Source organism: Ailuropoda melanoleuca, chromosome 2 (assembly GCF_002007445.2).
Source record: "Ailuropoda melanoleuca isolate Jingjing chromosome 2, ASM200744v2, whole genome shotgun sequence".
Lineage (NCBI taxonomy): Eukaryota > Metazoa > Chordata > Mammalia > Carnivora > Ursidae > Ailuropoda > Ailuropoda melanoleuca.
The window spans coordinates 165,154,592-165,170,763 of record NC_048219.1 but is presented as its reverse complement, the minus strand read 5'-3'; the positions used below and the strand labels follow the sequence as shown (position 1 = coordinate 165,170,763).

Sequence of the window (16,172 nt, the reverse complement as noted above, 5' to 3'; positions counted from 1 at the left end):
GGTACAGCCACTCTGGAAAACAGTGTGGAGGTCCCTTAAAAAGTTAAAAATTGAGCTACCCTATGACCCAGCCATTGCACTACTGGGTATTTACCCCAAAGATACAGACGTAGTGAAGAGAAGGGCCATATGCACCTCAATGTTCATAGCAGCAATGTCCACAATAGCTAAATTGTGGAAGGAGCCGAGATGCCCTTCAACAGATGACTGGATTAAGAAGCTGTGGTCCATATATACAATGGAATATTACTCAGTTATCAGAAAGAATGATTTCTCAACATTTGCTGCAACATGGACGGCACTGGAGGAGATAATGCTAAGTGGAATAAGTCAAGCAGAGAAAGACAATTATCATATGATTTCTCTCATCTATGGAACATAAGAACTAGGAAGATCGGTAGGGGAAGAAAGGGATAAAGAAAGGGGGGTAATCAGAAGAGGAAATGAAGCATGAGAGTCTATGGACTCTGAGAAACAAACTGAGGGCTTCAGAGGGGAGGGGGGTGGGGGAATGGGATAGACTCGTGATGGGTAGTAAGGAGGGCACGTATTGCATGGTGCACTGGGTGTTATACGCAACTAATGAATCATCGAACTTTACATCAGAAACCAGGGATGTACTGTACGGTGACAAACATAATATAATAAAAAAACATTAAAATTTAAAAAAAAGATTAAAAAAAGAAAAAAAAGAAATAGTTAAAAGGGACATTATTGAACAATTATGAAAATTTGAATATGGATACTTCGTTATGTAATCAATCAGTGCTACATTTTCTGAGTGGAGAATTATATTGTGGTTACGGAGGAGAATGTCCTTATTCTTGGGGCATGCATGCTGAAGTATTTGGAGGAGAAATGGCATTCTGTCTACAGCTGTTCCTCAAATGGTTCAGCAAAAAAGAGAATGTATATATGTAGAGTTAGAGAAAGCCAACCATGGTAAGCTATTAACAGCTGATAAATCTAGTTGAATTCTCCTTGCAACTTCTCTGTAAGTTTGAGGCTTCAAAACCAAAAGTTGGGGAAAGTGAATCATAACATTTATTATGGTAATTAGCAGAAAAACGAAAAATACAAATTGTTGAAGCTGGTTGTCTTCGGGGAGTGGGCAGAAAAGGACACTTCTAGTTAACATTTTTTACTTTTTGAATGTTTTCTGGTTTTGCGTTGCTTCTGTATTACTCTTGTGATTAAAGAAAACTAGTAATTAATTAATAAAAGAAAATATGTACAACAGAGGGAAAAAAAAAAAAAAGAAACATGACAGAACTTGACCTCAAGTGGTTGGGTTGATTATCCCTGATAGAGCTCTGGCTGCAGGCGTAGGGGTGGTATGTTGTAGGATTCTTCTGAGCTTGCAATCAGAGTTGGAGACAAAATTAGGGTGATGGTAGTTTCTAACACACACTAGATGCCAATACCCTGGAAATTCACTTAAAGACAGACAACACCAAATGAGATATTCTCTGCCCTGAGATGTGATACAAAAGCCCCTACCTACCCAGCAACACATCTGGGTAAATGAGACCTTGCACGGCAGGCGCTAAGGACGGCTCTCTAGCGTGGAAGACAGCAGAGCCTAGCGGGGAAAGTATGTGTTACTTATGACCCATGGTACATTTTTTTTCCTGCTTTGAAGGACATGACTGAGACAAGTGGCAAAATCTGAATACGGTCTGTTGATGAAGTGATAGTACTGTGTTGATGTGAACGTTTTGATTTTGATAACTGTTTAAGTAAGAGAATATTCTTGCTCTTGGGAACTACACACTAGTATTTAGGGGTAAACGAGCATGTAACTTACTCTCAAATGGCTCAGAAAAAATGTGTGTGTGTGTGTGTGTGTGTGTGTGTGTACAAAAAGAGAGAAAATGATTAAGCAAGTATAGTCAAGTATTAATAATCAGGGAATCTGAATAAAGAGTAACTGGGAGTTTCTTTCATGTTTCTGCAACTTTTCTGTAAATTTAAAATTATTTCAAAATTAAAAGTTACAAAAATTTTATTGGAAAATTCAAATCAACCATTTTCTAAGAGAAATTTCATTTTAATTACACATATACATGATGGAAGGAAGTCTAGAAGGGAGGGAGGGAGAAGTCAGAGAAAGGATGGAAGAGAAAGAAACATGGGCTTTGGAAATCCTGAGAAAAGCTACGAATTCGACCAGCTGTGTCACTTAGTAGCTGTTGTATGACTGTGCTCGTGGTCTGTAAGCACTCTGAGCCTCAGTTTCCCAACCTGCACGGTGGTTATGAGCAGGAAAAGAGACAACATCATATAAAAACTGGGGCCATGATGGGGCAGGTGGTCTGCACACTTTGCCTCCCTGCTGTGCTCTACACACACACACACACACACACACACACACCCGGAGACAGAGGGAAATGCATGTGTGAATGAAGTGCCTGTTTGGGAGGAGCAACGTCCCCCTCGGCTGATTTCTAGATGATTTCTGAAAGGTAAAGGCAGCATTAAACTAGACATGTTCAGAAGCCTTCTGGGCTGCTTCCCCTCTCCTCACTTTTTCAGAAAGCTTTACCTTCTAGAATGTGATCAACCACTTTAAATGCTTCATCCACATTTCCATATTCCAGTTTCCTCTCTGTTTCGAAGAAGGAGTTGTGCTGTATGGCTTCCTAGAGAGAACAGAAAATTGAGGCTCTGCGGGCCAGAGATCCAGCCCTCTGGCGGCAGTCCCCTCCGTGGGGGTATTGGCTGAATTGGGGCAGCATTTCTCCTGCTCTGGAATCCCATGCTCTTTCATTCAGCACAATCCCAGCAATGAGCTAAGAACCAGCCTTCAGAGAGACTATTTACAGAGCCAGTACAAATGTGCCCATCGAGTCAAAAGAGAGTACGCTCAGGAAAAAACTGAGCATGTAAGGTGGTCCCGGAATGGAACTAATATTTTTCCAAGAAGACTGTACTATTCATTCCACAGCCCATTGTATGAAGCCAAGGTCACACAGCACATGGGTTCAGAGCTTGGGACTCTGGACCCAGTCAGAATTATGTCCATTCTCTCCATTTACTACCTGTTTGACTGGGGGCCTGTTATCTCTTCACTCTGAGCCTCATCTGTAAAATGGAGATACAGTTGTGCACATAGCTCCAGTAGAGTTGTGCAGACAAAATGAAATAAGACACGTAAAGAGCTTACATGGCATGTAATAAATGCTCAATAAATGCCAGCTGAAGACTTTCCAGTGATAAGGATCATGGTGGGCCTGCCTGCCAGCCCCACGCTCCTCTTTTGGGAGGACGAGCACAGCATTTGCACAGGGCAGTAGAGCACCTGGGACACCAGCCCCGGAAGCGAGATTCCATTACAAGCCCAGTCTGGGTACCACAAACCCACTTACATGCTGGGTCCTATTGGCTTCCCCTGGGTAGGAAAGGAGACAGTGCTGGGCACACACCATAGGGGATATAGCTACAATCATCTAGGCTGTTTTTTTTTTTAGCTTTTCTAGGAATCTTGCTGTAATCCCTGCGTCCACTGGCAAATGTGACATGCCAGCTCCTGCCAACATTACCCACCATGGATTCGTGGTGGTACCATGAAATTCCAGCCTGCTGGCAACTAGGAATTCTCCTAACTCTGGTTCCCTCTGGCCACTAGGAGATGTTTAGAACTATCAGCATACTTTGCAGGGCTGTTGTATTGGGATCCTACCATTTCCTCCATTCAAAAAGTGGGTTCATTTGTTTTTACCACCATGGGACCCAGGTTCCTTCTATTTCTGACTAGCTGTGTGATGGTGTGAACTGTCTTCTTGCTTCCTCATCAGAATAAGAATAATAACAGTTTTTCCTCACAGGACTGTCGTGAGCATTTAGTGAGTTAATGTAAAAAACCTGCTTTGACCTGTGGTGAACTCTGTGTAAGTCTTAGCTACGGTCATGTTGTTGATCATGATGCCTGCTAGAAGATTCTGGTTGGGGGCATGTTTTTCTCACTGTGGTCATCAGCCTGATCCCTTCAGCCAAGAGTTTTGGTAGAGTTTCCCCATTCAAACTATTAAACATTCTAGAAAGCATTAGCTTGGTTAAACCTCAGTGCTAGTGACAGAGATACATTTATTTTTTAGATTGATAATACAGTTCCTTTTAGAATGAATTTATATGCCTTTCTTATTAATCTAAGATTCAGATACTCAGGTTGAAAACAGAAGTTAAGTTTTATAAATCCTATTTTTTAAAGTTTAATCTTTTTCCACTTCACTTGCTGCTTCCTTTTTGGGTAACTTGGAGAAAATTTCCCAAATATTTCTTGGTCAAAAAAGTGATGAAAAAAATTGTAATGTGTACAGAGCTGGGCATATTTCCCTGCTAAAATTTTTTATTAAATCCAGTCTGATCCAGTCAATTGACCTTAGAGAACTTGAACTCTGATAAAAATGTGAGGCAGCTCTTCTCCACATGTCAAAGTTCAGTGTTTGATGCTGGTATTCGCTGGCAAATAACTGTGGACCTGGCAGGGGAAGGGAGGGAGGGCCAGGGGACGGTGGCATCTGTGTGCTTGTTTGGAAATTTATTTGGCTGGAAGGTGGCGGCAGGGAAGGGGAGACATTTAGTCACCAGTACTGGGCAAAGGACTGTAAACAAAATTTGGATGAAGTATCATGTAAATAATTTCTTATGAAGAATAAACTCAGGAATAATTTCTTGTTTAGAAGTACCTCTGAAGAAAGACAATTATCATATGGTTTCACTCATTTATGGAACATAAGGAATAGCAGGGAGATCAGTAGGAGAACGAAGGGAAGAATGAAGGGGGGAGGTAAACAGAAGGGGGAATGAACCATGGAATCTGGGAAACAAACTGATGGCTTCAGAGGGGTGGGGGTGGGGGAATGGGATAGGCTGGTGATGGGTGTTAAGGAGGGCACATATTGCATGGAGCACTGGTGTTATATGCAAACAATGAATCATGGAATATTACATCAAAAACTAAGGATATACTGTATGGTGACTAACATAATAAAAAATTATTATTAAAAAAAGAATAAGTCATACCATATCACTCTCCTGCTTAAAAAAAAAAAAAAAGAAGTACCTCTGAAACAAAATGCTGGGAAATGAGTGTATGAAGTGGGCACATCTGACTAAGAAGGGAAGAGAATGTTTGAATCTGAAACTGGCCAGGAAAATTTGGGAAGCTTTATCATTCCTTGACTCCAGCTTAACTTCTGTGTGTTTGTCTTCTTGACATGATTTTATTTTGATTTTAAAACACTGAGGACACCATCCAGAAACAAATGCTACGTTTCTAGGAATAAATCAGCATGATAGGAAACACACCAAGGCCAAGTTCTTCTGGAGACACTCATCTGAGCCAAGTCAGTTTCTCATTCTCTGCCACAGGGCATGCTGGTCACCTAGAGAGCACCTGATTTGTTCGTTGTGAGGATAATATATTCCCAGAGTCCATGGAGTCTGTCTGTGATGAATCTAATCTATTCATGCTGCCTTCCCAACTTGCATGGTTTCGTTATTTAGTAAATTATAAGAACCAATGAAATGGATGCTGAAGAACACCCTATCATTTCATGGAGATGAGCCTTAAAATCTTTGTAAATTTCTAACTCCTTTCTAAAAAACAGGATAGAAAATGCAACATTCCAATTTGTTTAAGTGGCCAAAACACCTACAGGCATCATGGGATTCTATTCCTCATACTCATTTAAGATCTGTGCTAAAGAATCTAAAAATAGTGTCTCCAATATTTGCTTCACAGAGCATCTTGCTGGTTGCTGCACACCCCTGAGAGAGTCAGGGTGCAGGTGAACTCAGGGGCCCGGACACCACTGGCTGCCCATACAGCACTCCTCTCACCTGTCCCCTTCAGTGATCAGATTTCTGCTCACGTCTCCATCCCCTCTCTTCCCCCGGTAGCCCATACACTTCAAAGAAATCTAACCCCTAGCAGTAACCAACGGGTCTGCCATTCCTCCGGCTAATCACTCCGGCTAATCATTAATTCAGAGATGAACCTGTGACCTAAGCGGCCTGATAAGGCTGGATCTCAGGACTCGAGCTTGGAATGTTGGGGCAATGCTGCTCTCTCTCGCTCCCTGGACATGGACGGGAAGTGCCTGGCTGCCATCCTGTGACTATAGGGGATAAGGCCTGGACTGCAGGCAGCAGAGAGGAGAGGCACAACACCAGGTTCTTTGCTGACACTGCTACGGTCCGGGGCCAACAAAGCCCCTATACAGTGAAGTCAGAGATTCTTTCCTGTTACTGTAGCCAAAAGCATTTTAACGGATCCACCAGTAAAATGTGTTCTTCTGATACCATTGAACTCATTACCTCAATTGTCAGGATCAGTGGCTGCAAATCTTGGTAGACAACCTTCACTCGCTTGGCCGCTTGCTTTGCCTGAACCTCGGACTCTGCGATCACAGCACAGACAAGCTGGCCCACACAGGACACCTACAACACAGACAGACTTCTGTTCTCAGGGAACGCAGGCACCAGGCCCCTCCTTTCACTTCTTTTCCTCCTCCTCCTCGCCCCCCCCAAGCACAGAGCTGGACACGCAGTACATAACCCCTTCACATGATGACCCCAGTGGTAGAGGAGGCCACTGACAAGACCTGATCACCGGTTGACCCTTGAGCTTGACCCAGGCAGATGGAGGCTCCTCACTCCTTGCCCGTCCTTAGAATGTATGGTTTCCACTGGGAACCGTGTCAAGGATGGAGCCTTGAGAGAGCAAGATGTGGTACAGACCATCTGGATGGCACACGTGACTGAACCCAGTTAAGGCCCCTATACATACAAACTTTTAAGATCCTGGCAGACAGGTGCAGAGATCTAGTCTTGTGATGACCCAAGATAAGCCTCAGAATTTCCCTTTCTTATTAAAACCACTACCTATCAAACTGGAGGGGTCTGCCTCTTTCAGCGGTTCCCTTTTGCCCTGTGTGTATGGGGACCAGCTGGGAACCAACGCCCAGGTGCTAGGGGAGTTCAGGTCTTTGTGCTGCGCCACTGGCAGAAGTGGCTAAAGAGGAGCAGGAGTGACTGTCACACAGCAGACTCAGGCTCCAGGCCAACCCACTGGGGTTGTGGAGGGGCTGAGGGCCAGCTGGCCTAGGAGAGCCAGTCACATGGGTCAACCTGTGGCTGCTGTCATGATCAGGGCCATCCTGAGAGGAAGCTTCTGGAAAGGGGGGACCAGAAGGTCATAGCCCATCTCATCAGAGACGACGGAGGGAGAAAATGAAAACACAACACTGCTAGTGAGCAAATCTCTTTCCCAAACCTTGGTGAGCACAGGCTTTTCATTAAGAGACTGAGCCTGTACTAGCCAAGACATAAGCAAGCACAGGGCATCCCCTTCATCACTTCACCTGCAGATGGGGCTGGTGGCCTAAGGAGTTCACACACAGATCAGGGCAGAAAGTTGATGGGAACAAAAAAATACGGCTCCAGAAAGGTAAAATAGGACTAGAAGAATTCACCATGACTGCTCCATTCTCTCTCACCTTATACCATGATCACAATTCAAATTCAATCACTCATTTTAAAACTGACTTTTAACTATTGAATCTTTTCTACAACAAGCACATAATAGTTTTGTCATCAGAAAAAATGGTAGTAAAAAAGTTAAGTCTAGCATACGTGCATGCACACACGCCCACACACAAAAGTGTGTTTGCTAGGTGTGGGTGGGTGGGGACAGTGGGAAAGTAAATGAAGAAGAATGGTGAAATGCCGACAATTGAAGCTGGGTGATGGGTCTATGGGGATTCATTGTACTATTCTCCATTTTTACTTATATTTGAAAGTTCTACAATGAAAAGATTTTTTAAAGGCATAACTTAAAAAGAATTAAACTGGGGTGCCTGGGTGGCGCAGTCGTTAAGCATCTGCCTTCGGCTCAGGGCGTGATGCCGGCATTCTGGGATCGAGCCCCACATCAGGCTCCTCCACTGGGAGGAGGCTCTCCCACTCCCCCTGCTTGTGTTCCCTCTCTCGCTGGCTGTCTCTCGCTCTGTCAAATAAATAAATAAAATCTTTAAAAAAAAAAAAAAGGAATTAAACTAACAAAGGCACTGCCAATGGCTCCATGCTCCACTCTGCACGGATGCCTGGGTTTGCCACCTGACCTGGCACACAGCCGTGCCCCNTTGTGTTCCCTCTCTCGCTGGCTGTCTCTCGCTCTGTCAAATAAATAAATAAAATCTTTAAAAAAAAAAAAGGAATTAAACTAACAAAGGCACTGCCAATGGCTCCATGCTCCACTCTGCACAGATGCCTGGGTTTGCCACCTGACCTGGCACACAGCCGTGCCCAAGGTGCTCGTCAGCATATGCGCACGCCCCAGAGGAAGTGCTGCCATGCAGCTCAGAAGGGTTTTGCTTGTTTAATTAACATTCTGCAAAGGCCTTAATTCTCACTGTCTTCTGCCAGTCCCACAGAGCCCTGCCTTGGGAGAGAGAGTTTCAACCTCCTCTTTACACGGAGTCATCAAACTTTCATTTTTATCAACTGAATCAGCCAGCAAGAGCCAGAAGTAGGGACTCTGTAAAAGGAGCAAGCTCTTTTGGGTCAACACTGAGCTCAGAAGTCTGAGTTAGGCAGAAAACCTGCTGAACACTGCCCTTGTTGCATTTTTTGAAAACTTAAGATATAATAGCCAAATCATTTTGAATCATCTGAAACTTTTAAATGGCAACAGTGCTATCATTGTTCCTCTACCCTGCTACAGGGGAAGCAGTGTGTGGAATATGCAAATGAATCAGACATAGGGTTTCACTCAAGGATGTTTACAAGGTAGGGGAAATACATAAGACAAAGAAATAAATAAGTAAGCTTAATGGAAAGTAGGAAGTGCATTAACGATTCACTTCACCTTCTCCTCTGGACTTTAAGCTCTGTGAGGGCAAGGACCACTTGGGTCTTATTCAGCTATGGTGGCCAGCCACTTTAGATGCTCACTTAAAAACGCCTGTTGAATACATGGCAGTATAAATGAATGAGTCAGACTGAGTTCAGAGAGGGAGACAGAATTCTTGTATTAAAGGATAAGAAAAGGGGCACCTGGGTGGCTCAGTCAGTTAAGCATCCGACTCTTGATTTCGGCACAGGTCATGAAATCGAGCCCCACATCCAGCTCCATGCTGGGTGTGGAGTCTGCTTAAGATTCCTCTCTTTTCTGTCTCCCTCTGCCACCCCCCCCCAGTAGTAAGATTACTACTAGAAAATAGGAAAACACCAAGTATCTTTTATAGAACTGGTCAACTTTTTTTCTTATGTGGAAAATGAATGTATCTGAATTCATTCACCATTAGAATACGGTGTTTCAAAGAATTACTGGAATCCTTTACAATGTGCCAAGTTTGATGCCATCTTTAAAGAATATAGGCAATACTGAGGAAATTATTTTTGAAACAGAAAGCAAAAATGCCGTACCTCCTCTGTCCTCAGAAGTTTCTCCGGTTCGGTTAAAATGCAGAAGGAGTTCACACCACGAAGATGTTCCTCAGTCACAATGTCCACCACACCAGGCAGGCTGAGAGCTTCTGACAAATCAATAGACCTAGACGAGAACAGAGCAGGTCCTCAGAGACCCCCTAGCCTGAAGACCACGGAGAACACATTTAATTGGAGAATAAGATACTCGAGTGGTAAGATACATCCAGCTCTAATAGTTCTCTGCCAGACAAATTCCCGGGACAATGAAGCCATTACCTGAACTTGAATGAAGCTGACCTTGAGCGATGCAGGGGTTAGGGGGACTGCTCCCCTACAGAGTGCAAAACCTGCATATAACATTTACTCCTCTGAAACTTAACTACAATAGCCTACTGTTGACCAGAGCCTTATTAATAACATCAACAGTGAATGAGCACATATTTCGTATGTTACATGTATTATATACTGTATTTTTACAATAAAGCAAGCTGGAGAAAAGAAAATGTTTTCATAGTACTAGCATTTTAAAAAACCCCATATATAAGTGGAAATATTTTCATAGTACTAGCATTTTAAAAAACCCCATATATAAGTGGACCTGCACAGCCTATCCTCTTTGTATCGTTACTTATCACTTATGTGACTTAGATGAAAAGGCAATCATTAATGTCTACTTAGGAACTTTATCACTTACACAATCTTAGCATGAGCTCTTGAACTTGTCACAAAGGACAAGAAAAGTTCCCGGTCCACTGTAGGCATGTCGTCACAGTAGATGGCTTCACCCGTGGCATGCTTAATACCAGACAGATGCATGATGGGTTGGCCAATTGGGTCTTGAGGATGCTTCTTTGAGTCTACATTCTGCTTAATCAATAACCAAAATGTCATTTTTATAATCATTTTTATAATATTATGCACATCTCCCATAAGAGGGTAGCTATATAATTTACATCCAAACCAGAACACTTCTGAAACGGAAAATAGTCACTGTTAATAATAACATCAGGATAACAAGCCTATTTCAGTAATTCAGTAGGCAAACTGGGAGGTATAGTCAGGATATCGTTCTTATTTTTTTTCCTATTTTTTCTAAACATAGAACACATATATCTCTAATGCAAATTTCATTTATGTAAATAAATGAATATAAATATTTCTTCCTAAAAATGTAAAATTATATCCTCTTGTTAATGCTCCCATAGTTCTTTCAATTTTATTATCAAAATAATTTTACCATTGTATCTAAGCAACACCATATATAACATTTTTCAGAAGAGCATGATGGTATCATGACTATGTTTTAAAAAATATTGAGGGCATGCTATCAAAAAGAAGAGCCCCTTTTTTTTTCGATTCCAAGGGAGGAAGTTAAGAAATAATTGGTAAAACTCATAACTTAGACAATCCTGATCAAGAATGAAGGCAAAGGGACCTGCATTCTAAGGAATGATTTACTAGTGTTACTTTTTCTTAGAGATCCGTGGAATAGAATGTCTTGCTACTGGTTCTCGAAATACCTTAAATATGTTTCATTAACCAAAGTGGACATTAAGAAACATGATGTCTTCCCCAGGATTTCAAATATGAGAGAGTTGTTAGCTTTCCTGGTTGGTTGGTTATCAAAAGAAAGGGACGTATGAAGAAAGAAGGGTTAAGGGACAGGACAGAGACCAAGCTCAGAGCCCAGCATGAAGGCTATGGCTGCTAAGGGGTCTGGGGATGACAGAGTGGGTGGTGGAAATTCCAGGATGAAGATAACTGAGATACGCAGTCTGCGATGCCTTTTGCTGCTCATGGGACTCAAGAAGAGTGGTCCTGGTTCACAGTCAACCTACTTGAGGGACTCAAAAAATAACCCCTTGGCTTGAGATAGATCAGACGCTGTCCAGGCAGGGGGCAGGCCTAGAACATCGAGAGGGCAGAGGAAAGTGGTACGTGTAATTTGAAAACATGTCCAGCATTTTTATTGGTTACTTGGAAAAAATAAAAACCTACTGACTTCATAATATAAATGACAGTAAAATATCAGCCAAATATTGACTGATAGTTATATGCAGACAGTAGAGTGATTTCTAAAATTAACTTGGCACATGACACGTGTGGGATGCTATGAACTTACTTCTATCTCACACAAAGTTTACTGTTTTACAGTAAGATATACACTTACTGAGAGGCATTTTTTTGTTTTAGTGTCCATATTTGTTTCATTTAAATGCAAACCTCAATTTTGTAGTTACTAGAACATAACGCACAACTAGGAAGCAGAAGATTATGAAGAAAAATGATTTAGGACTTGACCCAGGCACTGTTAAATACAGGCAGAATGTAGGGAAAGAGGGAAACCGAAGGAAGTTTTACATATGGGGGTTCAGGCATGGAAGGGGATCTGAAACAGCTCGGCCACACACCAACCCCAGTGACACAGCTCATCGCTCTGTTCTCAGCACAGAGTACTCGGCAGGCCTTCGGTCTCTCTCCTTTGAGAAGCTGAGGTGGTGATCAAGAGGAAAAAAAATGTTATGAGGGCTCCATCAAGTATGGTTTTTTGTGTCCCAGATGGTAAGGATCAACTCCTTCTGTAAAATAGCCCTCACGAGCTGTGCTAGGGCTCTGTGGTGGGCTCGCAACTTGAACACCTGAGTGAAAAACCAAACACATCCTTTTTTTAATTCTAAAACACTTTTCCCATCCTGAAGAGCAAAATTCCAGGTAATTCATAAGCTTAAATATTAAGGAAACACATCCCTAAGTACCTGTGAAGGCTCTGGGAGTTTTCTATGACGTAATACTTTTTATCGTCAATTATAAAACACATCATAGCATTGAAAAAAAAAAACCCTTCGAAATCCTGCTGTGTGAAGCCTGAGAAAAGACTGAAGAAAAATTCCCAAATACACCTTTTTCTTAGTCTATAATAAAAAAGGCAGTTGATTGTTTTTCGTTTGTTTGGTAGTCAGTTGGGGTGAATCTACCTGAAAGAGGCTCTACCTGACTCCTGACTTCTGCTTGTTATGTGGCTGAAGGGACCACGGAAGAACGAATTTGTCTCATCAAGCTGGTGATCTCCTGAAATGGTGTCAAAATGCTTTCAAAGTGAATGAACTGCTTTGGGGAAAAATGTTTGCCCTGAGTGCTGAAGATGCCCTAGCAATGAAGATTATTTGTGTGTAAGAAATCACAGGAAAACAAAAAGAAAACTCATTTGTGTGGGAGATAAACTGCTTCCAAAACTCGGCCTTGCAATCTATAATAACAAGCTCCCTTTTATGACTATCAACTGTGTGAAGACTGTCACTTTTCTTCGGATGATTTGAATGCCCATTAATTTGTTGTTGTTTCTTTCTAAGGTTTATTCCATTGTCAAGGTAACGTTAGGGTATTTATAAGCTGAAGGTTGCAGCTTCCATATTTTGCAGAGCACCAGGAAAGATGGCAGCTTTTTAAAACTTTCAATATCATCACTTTCAATGGAGTTTGGTGTCCTTGAATGTTTGAACACACTAAAGAAGGCTGAGTTCCCCAGAAGGGGAGCTCGAGCTTATAAAGCTTGAGAACCACTGTGAAGTAAGTGGAGTGTCCAGGTGAAGGAGTTATAGGCCAGGCCCTTTGAATTAAAAAAAAAAAATGCCACTAACCTCGTACTTTAACGTACTGCAGTGATGCCGGGAATGAAGATCTTCGAAAGCACTCTTACACTTGTCTGCAAGGCCAGGAGAGCGAACAGGGCCCTGAAAAGTAGAAGCTTTGTAGATATTTAAAATAGGCCAGACGGGCTTGGAAGGGCGGCTACCATGGTTCTTAACAAGGAGCTCTACTCGGAGTCTAACATTTAGGAAGTGCTTGCTTTGTGCAGAACCCTGGAGGTAGAAGCAGCTCTCTGACCGCCAGGATACATGTTCTGGAAGGCCCATTCATACTGCTCCATTTTATGAGGCACCAAGTGAATACAGATCACTGACTTCCAACATCTTTATGTTTCTTATGATTCTCTCATATGCTTTCCTAAATGATCTGAGGACTTATAAACCAATTAAACAGGAAGCTAGGACCTAAGTAAATAAAATGGAAAGGAAGAGAATACTTCAGCCGGGAATAAGTGAGAGCCAAAGCACAGCATTGCAAAGGGATGTGAAACTCTGTGTTGTACTACCTGGCCAACGGGAAAGGAGGGAAAATGCAGAGACTATATGCCTCCCACAACCCCCACAAGGAACACTTCCAAGGACTGAGAGAAATGGATCACTGGGTCTTTAAACAAGACTTTAAACAGTACACCTAAAGATTAGTTTTTACAATTAAAAAATTTTTAATGTAAAATTAAAGCCAACAAAGGCTACTATTTTTAATAATAGGGCAATATTGACTAGAGGAGGTTGAATGGAAGTCATAAGACTACAAGGTAGAAGTTTGTATCACTTGATTCACCCAACAAATTGTATTAGTTTGGTATTAATTGGAAGAGTCTACAGTTGGCTTTATTTTTTCCTCTTTTGATTGGTATTAATTGGAAGAGTCTACAGTTGGCTTTTTTCCTCTTTTGATTGCCTGGTGAGAGTATGTCGCTTATACATTGGCAATCAGAAACTGGATATAACCCTTCTGGTTCTTAGTTGACTCCATCTATAATGAAAAAATACCCTCAGAAGCAATATTAAGAGAAAACTTTGCGACTCTTATTAAAGTGATCATACTAATTTCTATACCATATTAAGAACATTCTTGGCATCCAGTCTAGTTTGGTCAGCTGGTTGTAGCATGGGATTAATGAGACCAGTATGCTTCAAGTTCCCTTTGGGTCTGGAAAATTTTTCAGAGAAATCCTTTTAGTTGTGTCCTCCCTAGCCAACAATCTTGTAACTGTTCAGCACAAGGGAGGCCACACAAAAGAACGCCAGGGTGATCACTACTATCACCAAGACGACTAAAGGCAGTCTTTCCATGTTCCTCTGAAGCACTCGGGACCTACTGAGCCCTTTTCCTGTGATGACCCGTTTCACCATAACCTTGTGGAGTGGCTGCCATCATCACCTTATAGTGAAAGAAATGAAGCTGACTCTTTGGGCAACTAATCTTTGACAAAGCAGGAAAAAACATCCAGTGGAAAAAAGACAGTCTCTTCAATAAATGGTGCTGGGAAAATTGGACAGCTATATGCAAAAGAATGAAACTTGACCACTCTCTCACACCATACACAAAAATAAACTCCAAATGGATGAAAGACCTCAATGTGAGACAGGAATCCATCAAAATTCTAGAGGAGAACATAGGCAACAACTTCTATGACATCGGCCAGAGCAACCTTTTTCACGACACATCTCCAAAGGCAAGAGAAATAAAAGATAAAATGAACTTATGGGACTTTATCAGGATAAAGAGCTTCTGCACAGCCAAGGAAACAGTCAAAAAAACTAAGAGACAGCCCACGGAATGGGAGAATATATTTGCAAAGGACACCACAGATAAAGGACTGGTATCCAAGATCTACAAAGAACTTCTCAAACTCAATACACGAGAAACAAATAAACAAATCATAAAATGGGCAGAAGATATGAACAGACACTTTTCCAATGAAGACATACAAATGGCTAACAGACACATGAAAAAATGTTCAAAATCATTAGCCATCAGGGAAATTCAAATCAAAACCACACTGAGATACCACCTTACGCCAGTTAGAATGGCAAAGATAGACAAGGCAAGAAACAACAATTGTTGGAGAGGATGTGGAGAAAGGGGATCCCTCTTACATTGTTGGTGGGAATGCAAGTTGGTACAGCCACTCTGGAAAACAGTGTGGAGGTCCCTTAAAAAGTTAAAAATTGAGCTACCCTATGATCCAGCCATTGCACTACTGGGTATTTACCCCAAAGATACATACGTAGCGAAGAGAAGGGCCATATGCACCCCAATGTTCATAGCAGCATTGTCCACAATAGCTAAATTGTGGAAGAAGCTGAGATGCCCTTCAACAGATGACTGGATTAAGAAGACATGGTCCATATATACAATGGGATATTACTCAGCCATCAGAAAAAACGATTACACAACATTTGCAGCAACATGGACGGGACTGGAGGAGATTATGCTAAGTGAAATAAGTCAAGCAGAGAAAGACAATTATACGGTTTCACTCATTTATGGAACATAAGAAATAGGAAGATCGGTAGGAGAAGGAAGGAAAGAAGGAAGGGGGGATAAATAGAAGGGGGAATGAACCATGAGAGACTGTGGACTCTGGGAAACAAACTGAGGGCTCTAGAGGGGCGGGGTGGGGGATTGGGATAGGCCGGTGATGGGTATTAAGGAGGGCATGTATTGCATGGTGCACTGGGTGTTATACGCAAATAATGAATCATAGAACATTACATCAAAATCTAAAGATGTACTGTATGGTGACTAATATAACATAGTAAAAATTATAAGAAAAAAAAGAGAAATGAAACTGAATCCAGAGAAGAGAGTCAAATGTGTGAAGGTGACCCTCAACAAGGGTTTGAGGGGAAAATATGTCCAAATCATGAACGAGCTTTCTGCACACCACCTAGACAAACAACAGTCAGAAGCACAATAGCTGAGTAGTGTTAAACAAAAACCTGCACAAGTCTGTGCTCTACTTGCAAATCTTCTCCCAGTGCACAAGCCATCAGCAGCCAGCCTGGACGTGGCCCAGCAAGCCCAGGTGTTTTTAATTTGGGGCGTGTCCCTCTATTCTATAGCTGTTGGGAACTGGGTTA

General features: G+C 42.0%; 1 protein-coding gene across 4 annotated transcripts in view; it reads right to left on the bottom strand.

Moving 5' to 3' along the window:
* The window catches only part of AOX1 (aldehyde oxidase 1), a 79,312-nt gene that overhangs the window by 34,240 nt on the left and 28,900 nt on the right, over positions 1 to 16,172 (bottom strand). For 3 of the 4 annotated variants that reach the window (XM_034654925.1, XM_019795978.2, XM_019795977.2), the window contains 5 exons: positions 13,074 to 13,166; positions 10,130 to 10,302; positions 9,433 to 9,559; positions 6,322 to 6,444; positions 2,546 to 2,642 (listed from right to left, as the gene is read on the bottom strand). In XM_034654925.1, coding sequence (XP_034510816.1) covers positions 2,546 to 2,642; positions 6,322 to 6,444; positions 9,433 to 9,559; positions 10,130 to 10,302; positions 13,074 to 13,166 — 613 coding nt within the window. The remainder of the gene's footprint in view (positions 1 to 2,545; positions 2,643 to 6,321; positions 6,445 to 9,432; positions 9,560 to 10,129; positions 10,303 to 13,073; positions 13,167 to 16,172) is intronic. The other variant, XM_034654926.1, reaches the window with a different exon arrangement.